This window comes from Notolepis coatsorum (genome assembly GCF_963971535.1).
Source record: "Notolepis coatsorum genome assembly, chromosome: 9".
Lineage (NCBI taxonomy): Eukaryota > Metazoa > Chordata > Actinopteri > Aulopiformes > Paralepididae > Notolepis > Notolepis coatsorum.
This window is the reverse complement of record NC_140173.1, coordinates 130,453,246-130,473,035: the sequence shown is the minus strand read 5'-3', so window position 1 is coordinate 130,473,035 and position 19,790 is coordinate 130,453,246. Positions and strand designations below refer to the sequence as shown.

General features: G+C 41.5%; 1 protein-coding gene across 1 annotated transcript in view; it reads left to right on the top strand.

Moving 5' to 3' along the window:
• LOC311234184 (coiled-coil domain-containing protein 6-like) overlaps positions 1 to 19,790 on the top strand; it is a 73,154-nt gene that overhangs the window by 36,460 nt on the left and 16,904 nt on the right. Inside the window, exons 6-8 of the mRNA XM_084321306.1 lie at positions 2,150 to 2,306; positions 8,783 to 8,883; positions 18,727 to 18,848. Of these exons, the coding sequence (XP_084177432.1) occupies positions 2,150 to 2,306; positions 8,783 to 8,883; positions 18,727 to 18,848 (380 nt within the window). The remainder of the gene's footprint in view (positions 1 to 2,149; positions 2,307 to 8,782; positions 8,884 to 18,726; positions 18,849 to 19,790) is intronic.

Sequence of the window (19,790 nt, the reverse complement as noted above, 5' to 3'; positions counted from 1 at the left end):
TTGTGGACTTTAGGAGGTCGGGGTCCAGGGACTACAGCCCCCTCAGCATCGATGGGGCACCGGTCGAGAGAGTGAACAGTTTTAAGTACCTCGGAGTCCACATATTCGAGGACTTGACATGGACCACACACATTGACAGTGTAGTGAAGAAGGCACGGCAACGCCTCTACTTCCGTAGGCGCCTAAGGAAGTTCAAAGTGAGTCAGAAGATCCTCAAGAACTTCTACTTGTGCACAATAGAGAGCATCATGACTGGCAACATCACCTCCTGGTTTGGGAATAGCACCGCCCAAGACCGCAGTAGACTACAGAGAGTGGCCCGTTCAGCCGAGCGCACAATTGGAGGTGGGCTTCCCACTCTCCAGGACATTTATAACAAGTGTTGCAGGGCCAAGGCTAAGAGAATAATCAAAGACTAGTCACCCAAACAACTGCCTCTTTGAACTGCTGCGGTCAGGCAAGCGCTACCGGAGTCTCATGGCCAGTACAGAGAGACTCAGAAGGAGCTTCTATCCCCAGGCCATCAGGATGCTCAATGACACTATGTAACAACCCATCTACAATCTACTGCACACACATCCACATGCAGGGAGCGAAATTAACTTTTTGACTCACCGGCCAGTGGCGGGTAGATGGGAAGAATCTACCCGCCAAGCATATTTCTTACCTGCCAAATTTTTTTTGATTAAAAAAATAAATAAATGTATTTTATATAAAATTTTTTTTTTTTTAATAAAATATATATATTATATAATCATACTTGTAGTTGTATTATCTGCAAAACATCGCCACCACGCAACAAGTCAAAATGCTCGCTATCTGCAAACAGCTCCACTGTCTGTGTGTATACTCGAGTAGCCTCCAGCTCCAGCAAGGATTCTCCGGCGCTGCAGCTGGACCTTAAACTCTACATTCAGCATGCAAGGATTCTCCGGCGCTGCAGCTGGGCCCTATTCAGCGTGCCCTCATGCGAGAGCAGAGACAGAGCAGAAGAAGAGCGTGTCGCGGATGTCACGTTGGTAAACAAGCCAACGAGATGGATTCTCCGGCGCTGCAGCTGGGCCCTATTCAGCATGCCCTCATGCGAGAGCAGAGACAGAGCAGAAGAAGAGCGTGTCGCGGATGTCACGTTGGTAAACAAGCCAACGAGATGACGCGCCGTGAGAGACGGGGTTGCCAAACACTGCGACTGTCGTGTTTTTTTTACATGACTATAAGGTACCCGTCACACGGCGGGCAGACCTCTCAGTGGCACATGCCAAATGTAAAAACTGCCCGCAAATGGCGGGTGGCGGGGTCCAATTTTGCTCCCTGTCCACATGTACACACACTTTAAACAAACACTCACCTTACCACTCACTTTACTCACTTTAGACACTTTAACACACTTTTATCGTGTCTTTCTCTGGAATTACTAGAAATCTCAAACTATACTCGTATTCAAAACCGTATAAAACGGAAATGTACAGATGAAAAAACAATCCGTTTTGTACATGTTGACTGCAAGCAAGTTATTGATAAGCGACGGGTGTATTAGACCCATAGCCATAATTTAAGATATAGTTTAAGCGTTCGCCAATATCCCCGTCCTCCCATTGATTAAAGCGGTGGCAATCTAGACCTAATTTCCCGGAAGGGGCGTGGCACGCAATGTGTTAAGAAATGTGCACTACATTCATACCTCATTTGCACCCTACCCTAAGTTTTGTACCTCTGCATTGTACCTCACTGTTACTCATTTTACTCTGTATTGTATATTGACTTTACTTGTATTGTATATTGACTTTACTTACTTTTTACTTACTTCTTAATGACCTTTTTTACTTACTTTCTTTATACTGTATGTAGGCTAGCACACTCTCAGGGGCTCATTCAGAAACAAGCATTTCATCATAAAGTATTCTGTATTTTGTTGTGACTAATAATAAACACTTGAACTTGACCACCGCTTTAGCTCAAATTCGGTGTGCATTCATGGGGAAAAATAAAACAAATAAAACACAAGTAAACTAATGTAAATGTCTGGCGTGTTTTCTTGGGGTTAATTGATGAAATAATCCCTGGACGAATCGAGGACTTAAATATTCATTAGTAGCAGCTCTGCTCAACCGTTCCCTGTGATGACCTTCTCCTCCTCCTCGTCCTCCAGACACAGAGAAGCGAGCCCAGTACATAGAGGAGGAGCGACACATGAGGGAGGAGAACATCCGCCTGCAGAGGAAGCTCCAGAGAGAGATGGAGCGTCGCGAGGCCCTCTGCAAACAGCTGTCCGAGAGCGAGTCCAGTCTGGAGATGGACGACGAGAGGTAAAGGATGGATGGATGGATGGATGGATGGAGGGGGGGATTATTAGAGATGGGGGGGGGGGGGGGGAGAAGGATGGATAGAGGGAGATTTTAAGAGTGAGTGGAGAGATGACATTGCGTACTGGGAAGGAAACGGAACTTCCTCATGGTGTGCAGGACCGCCACCATGATTGGGATCACTCACTCACTCCCTCCTTTCTCTGACACATGCGTAGCTAGCACCGTGGTTCTGTGCGGTTTCCTGCTTGTTAGAATGGATGGTACTAATTTCCCACCCTATCCCCTTTATAGACCACTATCTGAGACTAAGTCCAGTCTGGAGATGGGACTATGACAGGTGGAGGTAGGGCTGGGCAGTATATCAACTTTTTAAGGTATATCGATATATGTTCAAAGAGATATAGGATGGGACAATGCTGTTTATAGTTTGATTGCATTAAAATACAAATACTTTGTAAAGCTTTGTGTGCCAGTATTTACATCTCCTCTCTCTCTCTCTCCATGCAAGCCCGCCCCAACTCGCTCACAAGTTCTCTGCAACATGAGACAGCTGCGGTCCAAGTGCTCTGCTGCTGTTTAGGGCTGCACGATTTTGGGAAATAATCTAATTGCGATTATTCTGACGGATATTGCGATTGCGATTTGCGATGCGATAACATATTTTTCATTTTTTTTACAAGAAGAATGTTGCTGCTTTCTGTAGTCGGGTCCCAACTGCAAAATTACTGTATTACCCTGTATTATACACTTTTACTATCATGTAGACTATTCTGCTTTGTGTTTACATGTGATGTATTGTATACATGCACATTTATTATGTTCTTGTGTTCAAGTTCTTTAAGTTCTTTAATAGTTGTCATACAGAAGTACAGAATACTTTCATACAAAATGCTTCTTACTGTTACGCTCCAGAGACTGTGCTAGACAAGATAGTATCAAATAACATAATAACATAATATAGCATGAATTTAGAAGAAGAAAATGAGGTCACAGTGTTCGGTATAGACAATTAGACATATGTACAATGTTCTGAGTTACCATATAATATACAATACACAATACTATGCAGTGTACTAATGTACAGTACTATCTAGTGCAAAGCAGAAATGGGATGAGGTACAATTTTAGGTACAATTTACAGTAAGGTGTACGAGTTGTAGTGCAATCCTTCATCCATAAATATAAAGTGTGGGGAGTGGGTGCTACAGTGTGTTTGTTTAAAGTGGGTGTGTGCTATAAAGTGTGTGGAGTGGGTGCTACAGTGTGTTTGTTTAAAGTGAGTGTGTGCGTGTGGATGTGTGTGCTATGTGCGTTTGGTGGTTGTTGTTGTGTAGTGTTCATTCATTGTTCGTTTAGCAGCCTGATGGCCTGGGGATAGAAGCTCCTTCTGAGTCTTTCTGTGCTCGCCATAAGACTCCGGTATCGCTTGCCTGACCGCAGCAGTTCAAAGAGGCAGTTGTTCGGGTGGCTCGAGTCCTTAATAATTCTCTTAGCCTTCCCCTTGCACCGCTTGTTGTAAATGTTCTGGAGGGTGGGAAGCCCCCCTCTAATTGTGCGTTCGGCTGAACGTGTCACTCTTTGTAGTCTGCTACGGTCTTGTGCAGTGCTATTCCCAAACCAGGAGGTGATGTTGCCGGTCAGGATGCTCTCTATTGTACATGAGTAGAAGTTCCTAAGGATCTTCTGACTGACTTGGAACTTCCTTAGGCGCCTGAGGAAGTAGAGGCGTTGTCGTGCCTTCTTCACAACACTGTCAATGTGTGTGGTCCATGTCAAGTCCTCGGATATGTGGGCTCCGAGGTACTTGAAACTGTTCACTCTCTCAACTGGTGCCCCGTCGATGCTGAGGGGGCTGTAGTCCTTGACCCCCGACCTCCTGAAGTCCACAATCATCTCTTTTGTTTTGCTGACGTTCAGGGAGAGGCAGTTCTCCTGACACCACTGTGACAGGTTCTCTACCTCTTCCAGGTAGGCCCTTTCGTCGTTGGCAGAGATCAGGCCCACCACTACTGTGTCATCAGCAAATTTGATGATGGTGTTGTTGTTCCGCTGTGCTACGCAGTCATGTGTGTACAGGGAGTAGAGGAGGGGGCTCAGAACACAGCCCTGGGGGGCCCCTATGTTGAGCGTGATGGATGAGGAGGTGCAGTTGCCGGCTCTTACCACCTGGGGTGGTAATTGTGGTGATTGAGAAGGCAGGACAACACTAACATTATTAATTTCAATATAGAATATTCGTTGACAGCCCTACAAGTACAATTAGTTACTGCACACTACATCACCCCTGAGTGGAACATGGACAGCCAAACTTTCCCCCACTGTACCGAAAACCCGTACCGAACCTTGACTTCAAAACCGAGGTACGTACCGTACCGTGGTTTTTGTGTACCGTTACACCCCTAGTCCATTAGTAGCTAATGGATGATTAGAAAACCCTTCTGCAACTACGTTAGCACAGCTGAAAACAGTTTTGCTGGTTAGAGAAGCTATAAAACTGGCCTTCCTTTGAGCTAGTTGAGTATCTGGAGCATCACATTTGTGGGTTTGATTATACTCTCAAAATAGCCAGAAAAAGAGAACTTTCATATAAAACTTGACAGTCTATTCTTGTTCTTAGAAATTAAGGCTTTTACATGTGAGAAATTGCCAAGAAACGGGGACATTTCCTACAACGGGGGTGTGTACTACTCCCTTCAGAGAACAGCACAAACAGGCTCTAACCAGAGTAGAAAGGGAAGTGGCACAACTGAGCAAGAAGACAAGTACATTAGAGTCTCTAGTTTGAGAAATCGACGCCTCACAAGTCCTGAACTGGCAGCTTCATTAAGTGGTACCCGCAAAACACCAGTGTCGACGTCTACAGTGAAGAGGCGACTCTGGGGTGCTGGCCTTCTAGGCAGAGTGGCAAAGAAAAAGTCATATCTGAGACTGGCCAATAAAAGGAAAAGATTAATATGGGCAAAAGAACACAGACATTTGACAGAAGAAGATTGAAAAAAAAGTGTTATGGACAGACTAATCATAGTTTGAGGTGTTTAGATCACACAGAAGAACATTTGTGAGACGCAGAACAAGTGAAACGATGCGGGAAGAGTGCCTGACGTCATCTGTCAAGCATGGTGGAGGTAATGTGATGGTCTGGGGCTGCCTTGGTGCTGGTCAAGTGGGAGATTTGTACAAGATAAAAGGGATTTTGAATAAGGAAGGCTATCGCTCAATTTTGCAACGCCATCCCCCATACCCCGTGGAAGGTGCTTGATTGGAGCCAATTTCCTCCAACAGGACAATGACTCAAAGCACACCTCCAAATTATGCAAGAACTTATTTAGGGAAGAGGCAGGCAGCTGGTATTCTGTAATGGAGTGGCCAGCGCAATCACCAGATCTCAACCCCATTGAGCTGTTGTGGGAGCAGCTTGACCGCAAGAAGGCACTTCAAGCCAATCCAACTTGTGAGAGGTGCTTCAGGAAGCGTGGGGTGAAATCTCTTCAGATTCCCTCAACAAATTAACAGCTAGAATGCCAAAGGTCTGCAATGCTGTAGTTGCTGCAAATGGAGCATTCTTTGACTAAAGCAAAGTTTGAAGGACAAAATTATTATTTCAAATAAAAATCATTATTTCCAACCTTGTCAATGTCTTGACTATATCTTCTATTCATTTTGCAACTCATTTGATAAATAAAAGTGAGTTTTCATGGAAAGTACAAAATTGTCGGGGTGACCCCAAACTTTTGAACGGTAGTGTATCTGTGGTGATTGAGACGGGCAAGAGACGCACCGCCAACAGGCTGATGGATTATCTGTGGTGATTGAGACGGCAGGGCAAACGCTAACGGGCTGATGGATTATCTGTGGTGGTTGAGGCGGTCAAGAGACGCAACGCTAACAGGCTGATGGATTATCTGTGGTGGTTGAGGCGGTCAAGAGACGCAACGCTAGCAGGCTGATGGATTATCTGTGGTGGTTGAGGCGGTCAAGAGACACAACGCTAACAGGCTGATGGATTATCTGTGGTGGTTGAGGCGGGCAAGAGACTCGACGCTAACGGGTAAGGTTGATAGATTATCTATGGTAGTTGAGGCGGGCAAGAGACAACGCTAACAGGTTGATAGATTCGATTATCTGTGGTAGTTGAGGCGGACAATGCAACACTGCATTGGAAAGGACGGTTTGTGTGTGTTAATCATCATCTGGGAAAATGTATTTATGATTGACCACCTGTATAATATTGGCAGTGGACGATCTATGCACCAGCTAAACCCCAATGTCTAGACTGCACACCCTGACATCACCCGACTGGAGTGACCTTGTAAATTCAATCAGTGGTAGCCTGATGCTGTCAAAACCCACACCAGTTGCACCAGACACCCAATCCGTGCATCACTGACACTTTTACAAGTTAAAGTCCACAAGAGTCTGTAGTCATTTATTTTGCCGCTAGAGGGATTCAGACACCGTCATCTATTTTATTATAATGGGTTCACATAACTTTAATCTAAGGTTTTAACTTGAATAGAGTATCCACATATATTAACAACTTAATAAACCACTTGTTTGTTCTCTCGCTACTACCTAAAGTGGCTGAGTTTACCTTTTTTATTTTCATATAAAGCCTTCAGACCGTACAAGTCCGTTTTGTAGGCTATGCAATTCTCACGCTCTACAAACTCCAGTCTTATGTGCATTCAGAGATAAAGACGGACAGGGTTCGCACAAGTTCCTTAACACTTTGACTGCCCAAGGTTAATTCATTATTAGTCCCTTGAATGCCCACATCCACTCCAATGTTAACGTTAATATCGCCTAATCTAGGTTTTAAATTATGGCTATGTGTCTAATCTGCCCGTCGCTTATCAAAGACTCATTTTCCAGTCAACATTGTCATGGCATTTTGAAAATCACTTGATTTCACGGAAAAAACAACACATTCCATGATAATCGCCTTTTACTGGAATATTCTAGAACGTTGTCATTGTTCGGCCATGTCATGAATCGTTTTCAAATAAACGTTAGATTATCGATAGTGTGTACGCACGCGGCAAGCCGAAAATCTAGTCTCCTATTTCCTGACCGCGAGCAGAGTCAAACAGCATATCAACATAATCACATAAAAGCTTATATCTCTGTGAAAACGAGTCTGATTATCCTAATACTGATAACATAGATTCCTTACCTGAGATCAGATGGTATCCAAATGGTTTATTCCAATTCCCGATCGGCATTCCAAAAAATCGCTCATTTGATTGATCCATCGTGTATACAGTAAAACACAAACTCGTGGATGGCATTCAAAGTGTTAAAGTGCTTGATTAAAAAAAATTATAATAAGTTACAGCCTGAAATTCCTTGAAAACAGCCAATTTGTTAACAAGGTGCTTAAAAAGTCATTGAAATTCAAATCAACCATTCGCATTGAATGTTTTGTTCATCCATGATCAAATTGTTCTGAATCAAGAAATAGTTTTGTTTGTTCTGTTTTAATAAAATCTGACTGGTTGCTGTCTCGCACGCTCCAACTGCTTTTCCTCATTTATTCGCGTGTGATGCTCTAGCTGGCAAGCAGGCCAAGAAGATGCTTAAAAAAACAGCATTTAAAAGTGAATTGTATCCTTCCAGTGACATTTTGGACAGAGGAGCTTATATAATTCCTGATGTTTTAACAATTTGGATCAACTATATACAACTGCAAATCTGCAATTATGTTGTCTCTTCCGAAAGATCTCAAGCCGGACCAATATGGTTATTCGTTGAATTAATATGAATATGAAGTTATGCTATAAAGTTATTGATTTTGAAAATGAGAAGGTAATGAATGAATTCTTGATTTCGAATGTTTACAAATAAATAAACAATAACAAAAAAAATTTAAATGTTTTTAAATAAACAAGCGAAAAGGATAGGTTTGAAGCCAAATGGCTTATAGAACAACCTACCCCTAATTCAAAAAAAGTTTGTAGTTTGCAAAATAAAACAAACAAACTAAAAAATCAACAATCAACAAAAACCGTTCCCGAAAAGAACATTAAGCCACCATAGGAAAATCAATACTTAATCTGCAATACCCGAGTTACATGGTAGAGAAAACAGATTCTAGGTTCAATTTGACTAAGATTCTAGAACCCTGTTTTTAAACATATTTTTAAACTTAAAAATACTCCTGCTGTTTTTTATTTCATCCGGTAGATTGTTCCAGAGTTTCACTCCTTTAACTGACACAGACATACTTTTAAGTGTGGTTCGAGCTCTAGGCTGTTTGAAATTGAGTGCTCTTCTTAATTATACCTCACCTCTCGTTCTTTAAACAAAATTTGTAAGTTACTTGGCAGTTGATAACTTCTAGCTTTAAAAACTATCTCTGCTGTTTTAAGGTCAACTAAGTCAAGGAACTTTAATGCCATTAGTTAAAAAAAAAAAAAAAAAAAAAAAAAAGTGTTTGATTTTTTTTTTTACCTGAGCTGTCCCCCCCCCCCCCCCAGGTACTTCAATGAGATGTCTGCACAAGGTCTGCGAGCGAGGACCGTGTCCAGTCCCATCCCCTACTCCCCTTCTCCCAGCTCCAGCCGACCCATATCACCTGGTAGGTACACTATGAAAAATGCCACAGTCTAGTTTTCAAATGTTCAAAGGAGGGGGGAAATTCTGCGACGCATTTGGCAGAATATTGTCCAAGCTAAGGCGACAGCATGTATCACAAAGTTTAGACCATTAAACTACTAGCTTACATTTCCTATTTTTCAATGGACTCTCGAGGACTCTAGAGGTCCTTGGCGTCATATACTTCCAGAGAATAGCCCGGGACCTGTGGACCACCCTGTTTTTCATCAAGTTAATTAACGTCACTCGGGGGGGAAAAAAGGGCTCCGTATCTATAAAAGACCACCTTTGGTATCAATTAGTATAAACGGGTGCAATATGACTGGTTGTATTGCTTTGATATGCAGTTAGTCATTAAGACGTGTTATTATGGTGTCATTAAACTATTATGTAACCATCATTAAACCTGGCACTCCCTGTTCCCATTTTCAGGGTGTTTTTCACATAGCACCACATACTGTCGGGTCAGTCAAGATTACAGACGTCACTTTATTCAAAATCACGTTTGAACGAATCTAATGTAAAATAAGAGTTTGTTTGAATTATGGCTGCAACAACTAATTGACTAATCGGCACCTAATCGATTTATAAAAAATTGTTGGCTAAATGTTATGCTGCACCTGCATGGCCTGTTGTGAAGCTATTTGATCTTTATAAAGCCTGTTAACTCATTCCCTGCCAACAGCGATTTTATACGTGTTTGTCTGCCAATCGTTGAACGCCAACCACGTGTATATATACGTTATTTGAGGGTTATTTCTTTTATTCGCTATTTCCAATCGTTATCCATCCAGGGAGCCTGTGTAACCATAGGGAATGAGTCCGAGATCACAAAAGTCCAATACTGCCGCCTTGTGTTATGCGGCCGATGTTGCACTCCCTTTGAGACTGTGTGTGGCTGTGCGTAGATGAAATTCCTCCGGGCGGACTTTTCTAGTAGCCTGGACCGAGGGCTTTACCCGATCGCATTGAATAGTTTTCGGGACCCCTGATTCATTATGCTGTGGTGGGTTATGTCTAGTGATGCACCGATGTGAACATTGTGGCCGATACCGATATTAATATTGCTGTTCTGGCCGATACCGATATTTACCGATGTCGATATCTCTGTATAAAAAACACTTTTTTATGATAATCAAATAAAGAGCCATTTTCCAAAACGCATTTTCTTTTTACTTTTGTAACTTATTTTCAGAAATGACTGATATTGGCGGCTAAGTGGCGCAGTGGGCAAGGCGCTCGCCACTAGTGCAGGAGATGCTGGGTTCGAGCCCAGCTCTCGGCATTGCTACCAGCTTGGCTGGTCGTTCATACTAACACAATTGGCAGTGTTAGGGGTGGGAAAGCTGGTGGGTTGGTCCTGGTCATCGTTGTAAACAGCGACTCCTACAGTTCGGTCGGGGCGCCTGCTCAGCGAGGAAAGGATCTAAGGGGCGTAGTGTGATCCTTCCACACGTTACACCCTCTCAGTGAGAGTCCGCGCTGCCAGGTGAAAAGAAGCGGTTGATTGGCTACACATGTGTCGGAGGAAGCATGTGATAGCCTCCACTCTCCCAGACCGACCATAGGGGGTAGGTGTGCAGCGACCAGGAAGGGGATTGGGAATTGGCATAACGACTAACATTGGGATGGGAGAAAGGAGGGGGGAAAAGATTAAAAAAAAAAAAAAAATTACTGATATTTTGAAACTATTTAAGGCCAAATATATATATATATATATTTTTATATCTATCTTGATATCGGGCCGATACGATGTTTAAAAAAACGGCCATATCGGCCGATATTATATCGGCGGCCGATATATCGTGCATCACTGGTTATGTCGTGGCCCAAATGGACATACGATCTACCAGATGGCAATCAAATAATTGGAATATTCTTTGTGAAATCTCACCGGCCACAGGTAAGAGCAATTTAACGTCAATTTCAGCTTGATTGTGCCTTGTTTTCATAGCCATCACCCTGGTCAGCGTATGCTGTAGGGCTGCAACTAACGATTATTTTGGTAATCGACTAATCTGTCGATAATTTTTTCGATTAGTCGACTAATCTAACGATTATTTTTGTCACACCCTCAATCTCTGCTTCCTGTGGGCATGGCTCCTTCTCCAATGCATGTTTTACCTCACATGCTCAAGTCTGCACACCTGTGAATGTCACCCTGTTGTCCAGTCCCTCTGCCTTAACAGTTAACTTAACAACATGATGATCCCATAGCAAATTAAAATAATGACTCATGAAACATTTGAATTTGGATCTTAAGCAACTTTCAATCAAAATGTATTTGAACAATACAACAATCACTCATAACAAGATAAATAAATTAAATAATACAAATTAAAGTGGAAGTGTTTAAATAACTAAAAAAAATATATAGCAGACTTCTTAGCTTAACATCCCAGGGAACTAATGGGATAACTGGGGATGTTGTTTGCTCCTGACAAGAGTCTCAAAGTCTGGGGTGATGGTAGACACAGCAACTCGAGGTCATGCTCAATGTCCAATCTGTTCCTCTGCTTTGTCTTCAGCTGGACCAGAGCTGAGAAGCCACTTTCACAAAGATAGATGGTGCAAAAAAAAAATATATATATATTTTTAATGACTAATCGACGCAAACATTCTGCGTCGATGAGTTTTTATGATCGACGTCGTCGATTATGTCGACTAATCGTTGCAGCCCTAGTATGCTGTTGTACTAACGATTAGTAACTAACGAATGCCGTTATTGACAATCAATTAATCAGAAACGACCCCCCCCCCCCCTTTCATACATTCATGATGGAACATAATATACCGATCATATGCATTTGAATTTTTTATTGTAGCGTGTATAGGGACGAAATGCCAATGGATTAAGTATAAAATGCGTCGCAGCCTATTACTAGCCTCCCAGGAATTACCCTAAACCGCTCTAAAACCATACTTATATTCACCACGGTATAAAACGGGAATGTATGGATGGAAAGATTATTCCTTTTTCACATCTTGAACGATAGATACTCGATGTCAAATGGGCCATAGTATTGCATCCATAGCTATAATATATATATAGTTATAGCCCTACAAACAAGGTGAGCGACTCTATTGGTTTAATGCATGGCAGCACATAGTCATATCCCGTTCCCAGCGTGGCAGCCAATGAGTTAACACTTTAGAGTTTATTTATTATTATTATAAAAAATGTATTACATTTGCTATAACCAAGATATTGTACAAGACGAGGAATAACATCATTTTTGTGCATATAATAATTAGGGATGCTCGATATTGGCTTTTTTACCGATACCGATATTGTCCAACTCTTAATTTCCGATACCGATATCAACCGATACCGATATGCAGCGTTTCCCCCCCCAAAAAATGGAATAATTTCAGGTAATTAACATTACATATCTCTTGTTGTGGAATTAACACAACATTATGCATACTTTTGACAATAAATAAAATCAGAATTTGTTCTTACTTGCTTGCCTGGGTAAATAAAGGTTATAGAAATGTAAAAAAAAAAATTGAAAACCGATACCGATATTTTCCGATATCACATTTTAATGCCGATATCGGCCGATAATATCGGTAGGCCGATAATATCGGACATCCCTAATAATAATTTATCTTATTCTTCTTTTTATCCGTTATTTTCTGTGGGCAGGGATGCAAATGGTGGCTCACTTTTCTGTATGTCTCTTTTTTTCATGTCAATTTGGGTGACTTGGGGGGTTTGATGGATGGGTGGTGTATGTCAAATAGAAAGCATGCACATATTTCTACATTTCCAGGACCTGTTGCAAGGACCTCACGTTAACATCACTGGTTGCATTAGCAAAGCAGAGAGACTGGTCTGGACCATGGTGGAAGTTTGGCTAAGCTTCACAAAGAAATATGGCATAAAGAAAAATTATTCCGTGCAAGGAAGCACCTCCAGTGTGCAACTAGCAACCTGGAGTTATCTCCTCTGCTGGCACAGCGGTGATGTAGTGTGGAGAGTGGACTGGCTATGTGAAACACTCGAGTGTAACAATAGACAACTGACTATCTTTTGTCAAATCTTTTATTTTTTTATCCGATTTACGATTTGAATCGTTTTTTTTCTCTTAACACTTTAACTGCCAGAAGACGAGTTTAGGCGTCCTTCCCCGCCATGCTCAAGTTGCCGAAGACGCCGTAACTCGTCTTTGATATCAATATTTCAAAAATCTGTGATCGGATTCATATTTCCCATCCGCTGGCCTGAGACCCACCAAAAAGCCCCACTGAACCCTCTAGCGGTTCAAGAGCGCCATCTGGTGGCCGATCGGCGCAATCGCCAAACAGGAAGTTACTTGGACGATGTGCTGTTCACTCATATTACTTCCGGGCACTCGGTATAGGTTCCGGCACTCTAGCTCGTCACAATACATAGCGATCCGTTGCCAATAACTCGATAAACAACATGATTTGGACGTATATACTATTATACAAGCTGGAAATGGACCGGATATTTTTACATCCCATAATGGAAAACTGTCTACCCCACGCTGATCGCCCAACGGCCCACGGAGACTGGGGTGAGTTTTAGCGTGTAATAGTTCCGTGTTCGACACTAACTGCTATGATGAACATTTGACCCACATTAGATGAATGGTATAACGCTGCCCACGGAATTATAAACGCCCCCTCGCCCATCCGGTCAACATCAGATGACGTGTAGTAACTTCCAGAAGTCCGTCCAGTTGGATTTTTTTATATCGCGCCGATTGCTATCAAATGTATTTGATCATCAATATAATGCATTTGGGGCTATAAATCACGTTCTGGAGAAAGCTGCAGAAAGAGATGAAAACATACTTATACTTTAGATCATATTTTAGTATGAATATGTGAATGAAAAAGTTTAACGTTCATACACCCTGAACAATACATATAGGACATTGAATGGGCCCTAATAATGGCAATTTAGCAATAGAATTTAAAAAGTTATAGCCCTGCAAAGAAGGGGAACTTATCCATAGACAAATAGAGCTGGCAACCTATGGTATATCATGAATTTAGCCTTAGGCAATCAAAGTGTTAAACTAGAAACGCCAAGGAAATCATTCAAATAACCTTTGTTTTTATTTGACACAAAATAATCAAACCAAGATGAATTTCCCTATTGGGATTGAAGTGCAAACCTAACTTTCACCAATCTTCACTTACAAAAATTATAATAATATATATATATATATATATAAGAGGCGGCTGGGTGGCGCAGCAGAGATTGCACTTGTCACCAATGCAAGAGACTCCGGTCTCGAATTCGGGTGTCAGCATTGCCTCCGGCTTGGGCCAGCCGTCATACTAACTCATTGGCAGAGATAGCGGGTGGAAGTCGATGGGTGGTAATCTGGACGTTGTGGACGGCAACTCCTACAGGTCGGTTGCGGGACGCCTGCACAGCAGAGACAGGAAATGGCAAGGGTAGTGTGAGCCTCCCACACGTTACACCTCGCCAATGAGAGTCCGCGCTGGCAGGTGAAAAGATGTGACAGGCTGCCTCCTCGTGTACCGGAGGGGACACGTGATGCAAGGCTTCTATCCTCCCTACAGCCGACCAGTGGGAGGCATATGCGAGCAACGTTCAAGACAGGGAGGGGAGAATTGGAAACATGAAAAAAATTGGGATGGGAGAAAAAGAAAAAAGAAAAAGTGGATACAAAAATATATATATATAATATAAAAGGTTACTCTTGATCAAACAAAGATTAATGTCCCTATTGGGATTAATAGTGCAATAACTTGCTTTTTCACCAAACTTCACTTAAAACAAATAAAAGGTGCCTCTTGATCATCAAACAAGAATGAATTTTCCTATTGGGATTAATAAAGTGCAAATCTAACTTTCACCAAACATCACTTTTTGTAAAATAAAATGTGACTCTTGAAAAAAATCAAATAAAAAAATATTTTTTCTTTTTTAAATCTATTTTTAATTTTTTGAAATCGTCCTACATCATTCATTCGAAGATTAATCGCCCAGCCCTAATTAGCACTGAACAAGTGGGTGCATGTCAGTCACATCCCTTGGCAACAGTTTTCTCCTTTCTTATTGATTAGGTAAGCAAAATGCATTATTATCCATAGCTATATTAATTCATATTAAGCCTCCTTTGATATATTGCTGTCATATTACAACGGATTAACCTAAACTATTCTGAAATCCTGGTAATTTTCATAAATTTTGCATGGAAATAACCAACAAAGTTTTGCGGCACACACTCTGCACATGACCATACACTGCTTCAGGTATCTCTCTTTTGTCCAAATCTCCATCACTGGACTTGCTCTCTTTCTCTCTCCTTCTCTCCCTCTCTCGCTTTTTCTCTTTTTCTCTCACACGTGGTCTTCTGACAATCAGAGTGTGGATGAGTGATGCCACGCCCACACTGATTCACTCTCACAAACTCCGCCACAGGACTAAAAGTTTATAAGGACTTAGTTTAGGATATAACAGGACTTAGTTTTTGTGTGTGAAAGGACAATGTACAGTAAGTAAACTATGTTTACTGGGAGCTAGGCTTGCCGCGGTAGTTGGCGATACCAGTGTTAATGTGTAGTGTGTACAGACATCCACCGAGTATGCCACCTCAATTACTTGCCCACCGCCCCCCACCGGTGTATGCTTTGTTTTTTTAATAGTGTTAATTTAACTTAGTGGGGGATGATGCATCTTGAAAATCAGTTTTTCCCCAAATCCGTTTTGACCTTATCAACACCAATCCTGATACATTGTCATCTTTAAACACGCATGTTACATCACAGCACAATAATCTATTGAACTGTATCCTTCTGAGAAAGAGAACACTGACTTGGCTCAACTCATAAGGAACACCAATGGATGTTAATGATGCATTGCTCACTTTGACCATTAACGGCTGATAAGGGAATATGGTGGGTGATAATGCCCAGGCAGACGGGCATTATCAGCTGGCATTAACATGGAGCATGGCCGTGTTAGCATAGATGTAATAGCTTTCTCTCGGATGTTCTTTTAGAAAGGGCTGTAACCATGGCAACCAGGCCTATGCCAGAGATGTGCACATGTTGTGTTCCTAAATGCAATCTGATGTCTCAAAGAAAATGAAATGGGGTGGCACCTACAAGTCTGTGGACGGCTCACTTGACACAATTTCACTCTTGATTTTATTTTAATTTAATTTCTACAGGGCTTCACTACTACTAAACTACCCATCACAATCCATTATAGCTTTTACCAGCTAAATAGATATTTGGAATGGAATCAAGCTCCCAGAAGAAAATTGGGCACCTGCCAAAGTGGCTAGTCGAGAAGAGAAACTAAGCAGCCACTAGAATTTGACCGATGTTAATTTCCCACCCTGTCCAAGGATTTAAGAATATTGCATAAGATCCTGAAAACTTGACCGACTTAGGGTCAGTCCAGTTATGTGTCTTAACTCCCCACTCTCCTCCCTTTGATTCTAATGACCCAGAGAGAGAGAGGGGCGATGTGGCACCAAGTAGACATAATCATTACTGCTGCTAAGTAGCTATGCCTTGTAGGGGCCTTATCAGTCCTTTGGGTAATCTCTGGGTGTTGGTACATACACACTGTACATACCGTGGGCAGACAAGGCCATTCCCATATCCGTACTGCCAAACAAGAGAGGCATCGGAGATGGTACAGAGATGAAGAAGGGGTTTGATAACTGGCTGTATGTGTATGCATGTAGTTGTATATAAAATGGCTAGAGAAACTATACAGGGTAACTTACAGTTTTGGCAAATATTAATAAGGAATTATTCAAAATAAATGTGTTAACTAAGTACTTTTTTTCATTATAAGTGACTATAAAACGAGCCGTTAGTAAAGTATGAATTAGTAAAGTTACTAAAGTATGATCTGATGATGAGTAAAAAGGGGTGGGATTGAATAAGTGTACTTGTACTTCTTACCACTCCTTTTCAAATATGTAAATGACCAAAAAAATTATTATATTTATATATATATATATATATATTTTTAATATACATTTATTATTTCGCTTAAGGCTATATCTGTACTTGATGTTTGTTTGTTGTTGCATATTTGACATAAACTTCAATAAAAAATATATATATATATAATATATATTCAAAGCAGGCAGTTTGGTCCCACTGGAGAGTGTTTATGAGTAAACTAGATATCGGACAACTTTTACCAAAGTCAAACTCTTAAGCACTAAATAGGCTAACTGCTGTGCACCTAGTAACAAGTCTCTGTGCGAGACATGGAAATTCTGTGTACCACAGCTTGCGTTGCTATGGAAGAGAAGTGGAATTTTACCCAGATCCTGGTCTAAAGACGAGCACTTATTCCACAATAAATATTATTGTGGTGTGCTCCACAGGTGGCTTGACCTATGTACGGGTTATTTAGAATTCTTGAGAGGGAAACACGGTCTTGACCATTAACCTCTTAAGGCCTAGCCATATTTTCCGAAGATTTGCCTAAAAGTACATACCCAAGTAAATGGAAGATTGCTCCACTTCTACAAGTTCGATTGGCATGTTCTTGTTATCTAGGGACATCTATGGACGTCAGGGAATGTATTTCCAGTGTCCGAAATATTGTCTGTTTACTATGCTTGAGTAAATTGTAATGAACCAAAGGAGAATATAAATTATTATTATTCAGTTTTTTTTATGGTGAATAACGCCATGCTAACATTGACCAGACATGAGCTCATTCAGCACCTTGAGATCAAGTGTACAAAAAATCTAAGCAAATGAATAAAGGACATATGATTTACATGGGTTTTTGTAGATATAGTACTGAATTTTGCCATCCGGACACATGCAATTTGAAATATGAATATAGAATATCGGGCCTATATCTATGGATCCGGCCAAATATCCTCTTTCCAATGGCAGTTAAATCTGGATACCACCAGGCGCCCGTTACAGGGCAGCAAAGACCATGAATAAAATCTACTGTTGTAAGTACAGTTACTTTCGTATAATGTCCATAGCTCCGCCATTCTAGACATTCACAGAAAGGTAAAGAAACAATATACGTTGTTTTTTATGGCAATAACGTTCAGGTTTGTTAAACCTGTGAGATATAATCACGAAAATCACGTCAGAAAAATTACATGAAAAATGGTTGGACTTCTGTTGTCGGCGGCTGGTGTGAGCTGGGTAGTGTAGTTTTATGAAATTTCGACGTCTTTCTTAGGACTATAAAAATTACATGAGTGCTTTTTCTTCTTGCGTCTAAATCGTTCGTTTTCCGGTGCAATGCACAGATTTTTATAAGCTCATATTTCACTTAAAATCATTGGTAAACAAACGTAGTGCTGAAAATATACACTGACTGCTGTTTTGATAGGGTTAGGGTCTTTACTCTTGGCTACATTTGAAAAAGAAATGCAGCATTACTTGATATGGACTGTATTGATCTATTTATGACGTGAAATAAATCTCATACCGGCCCGATCAGGCTTAAGAGGTTAACAAGAGAGAAACGGTCTTGACCGCTAACCAGAGAGAAACGGTCTTGACCACTAACGAGAGTTGGTCTTGACCATTAACAAGAGGGTTACAGTCTTGACCGTTACAAGAGATAAACAGTCTTGCTAACGAAAGAAACACTATATTGTCAAGGGGCCACCTTTGTAGCCATTTTACTTTTTCTTCTCTCTCCCCGCTGTTATTGTATTTTCTATTACCATCTTTTAATCTTTGGTATTCTGCTTTTGACATATCACTTTTGACGTTTGTATAAAAAAAAAGTGCCTTGCTTCTCTGTATGATATGTTCTGTATATAAATAAAGATGGATTGGTTATTTTTCCTTGTTCCCTCCCTCCCAGGTCTGTCGTACAGCAGCCACACAGTGGGCTTCACCCCTCCGGCCACGCTCTCCAGAGCCGGCATCTCCCACTACAACCCCCCTGCTCTGCACGTCCACGGAAGCACCTCCCACGCCGTAGCGGTGAGTCCACCCACTTCTCTCGCAGCAGCCAATCACATACTCTTAGGATTACTAAAATAAAGTTATATACTCTCCTCAACCCCCAGTATTTCAGTTTTGTTTTACCCCACGGCACGCAGGATTGCCCTTGTGGACTATACGTGGATGGACGTTTTGTAGGACGCATGTGCAGGTCATGTAGGTGCTTCTAGTGACTCTTCCTAAATCATCACCTCGATAGTGGCATTATCCACATTGTTCCGCTTTCAAAAGCGCTCTGTCTGGTCTGGATATAAGTCTCAAAGCAGCTCACGGTTTTCTCGACTACTTTAGCTAAACCCTGACTAGTTATAGTGATACCGGCTGCTGGTGCTATCCCAAATAGCTTATACTAAATGTGGAACATGGCACATCATAGAAGAATCAAAGAACCGGGGTGATGTTTCCCTACATCAAGGCTAATTGCCTAGTTTCAGATCTTCAGTGTTCACCGTGGCCAGGGCACTCAAAACAGTGAAACTGCTTCTTCTTTTTTTTGTCTAGCTAAATGCTTCCAGGTGGGATCTGCTTGATCAGAACAAAATAAATACAAGAGGGATTAATGAATGCTTGGAATTATAACGGACGTACGGATGATAGCCTGCACACATGGGTAGCAGTTATCGCCGTCGGCTGTCTCGCCAGTTTGTAGGCCTGCTAGCATAACAGTGTTTTCTGCTTTTTCCCATTACCTACTGCATTTTTCAGCCGTCTTGAAAACTGAGCTTTCGTTTTCCTGTTGGTCAGCCAAATGAGTAAAAACCAAACGACACAAAATTGTCAACGTACTGTATAGTTTTCCTGTGTCTAGTATGTTACATACACTTTGGCCCCTGTTCATCCTGTGTCTAGTATGCTACATACACATTGGCCCCTGTTCATCCTGTGTCTACTGTCTAGTATGTTACATAAACATTGGCCCCT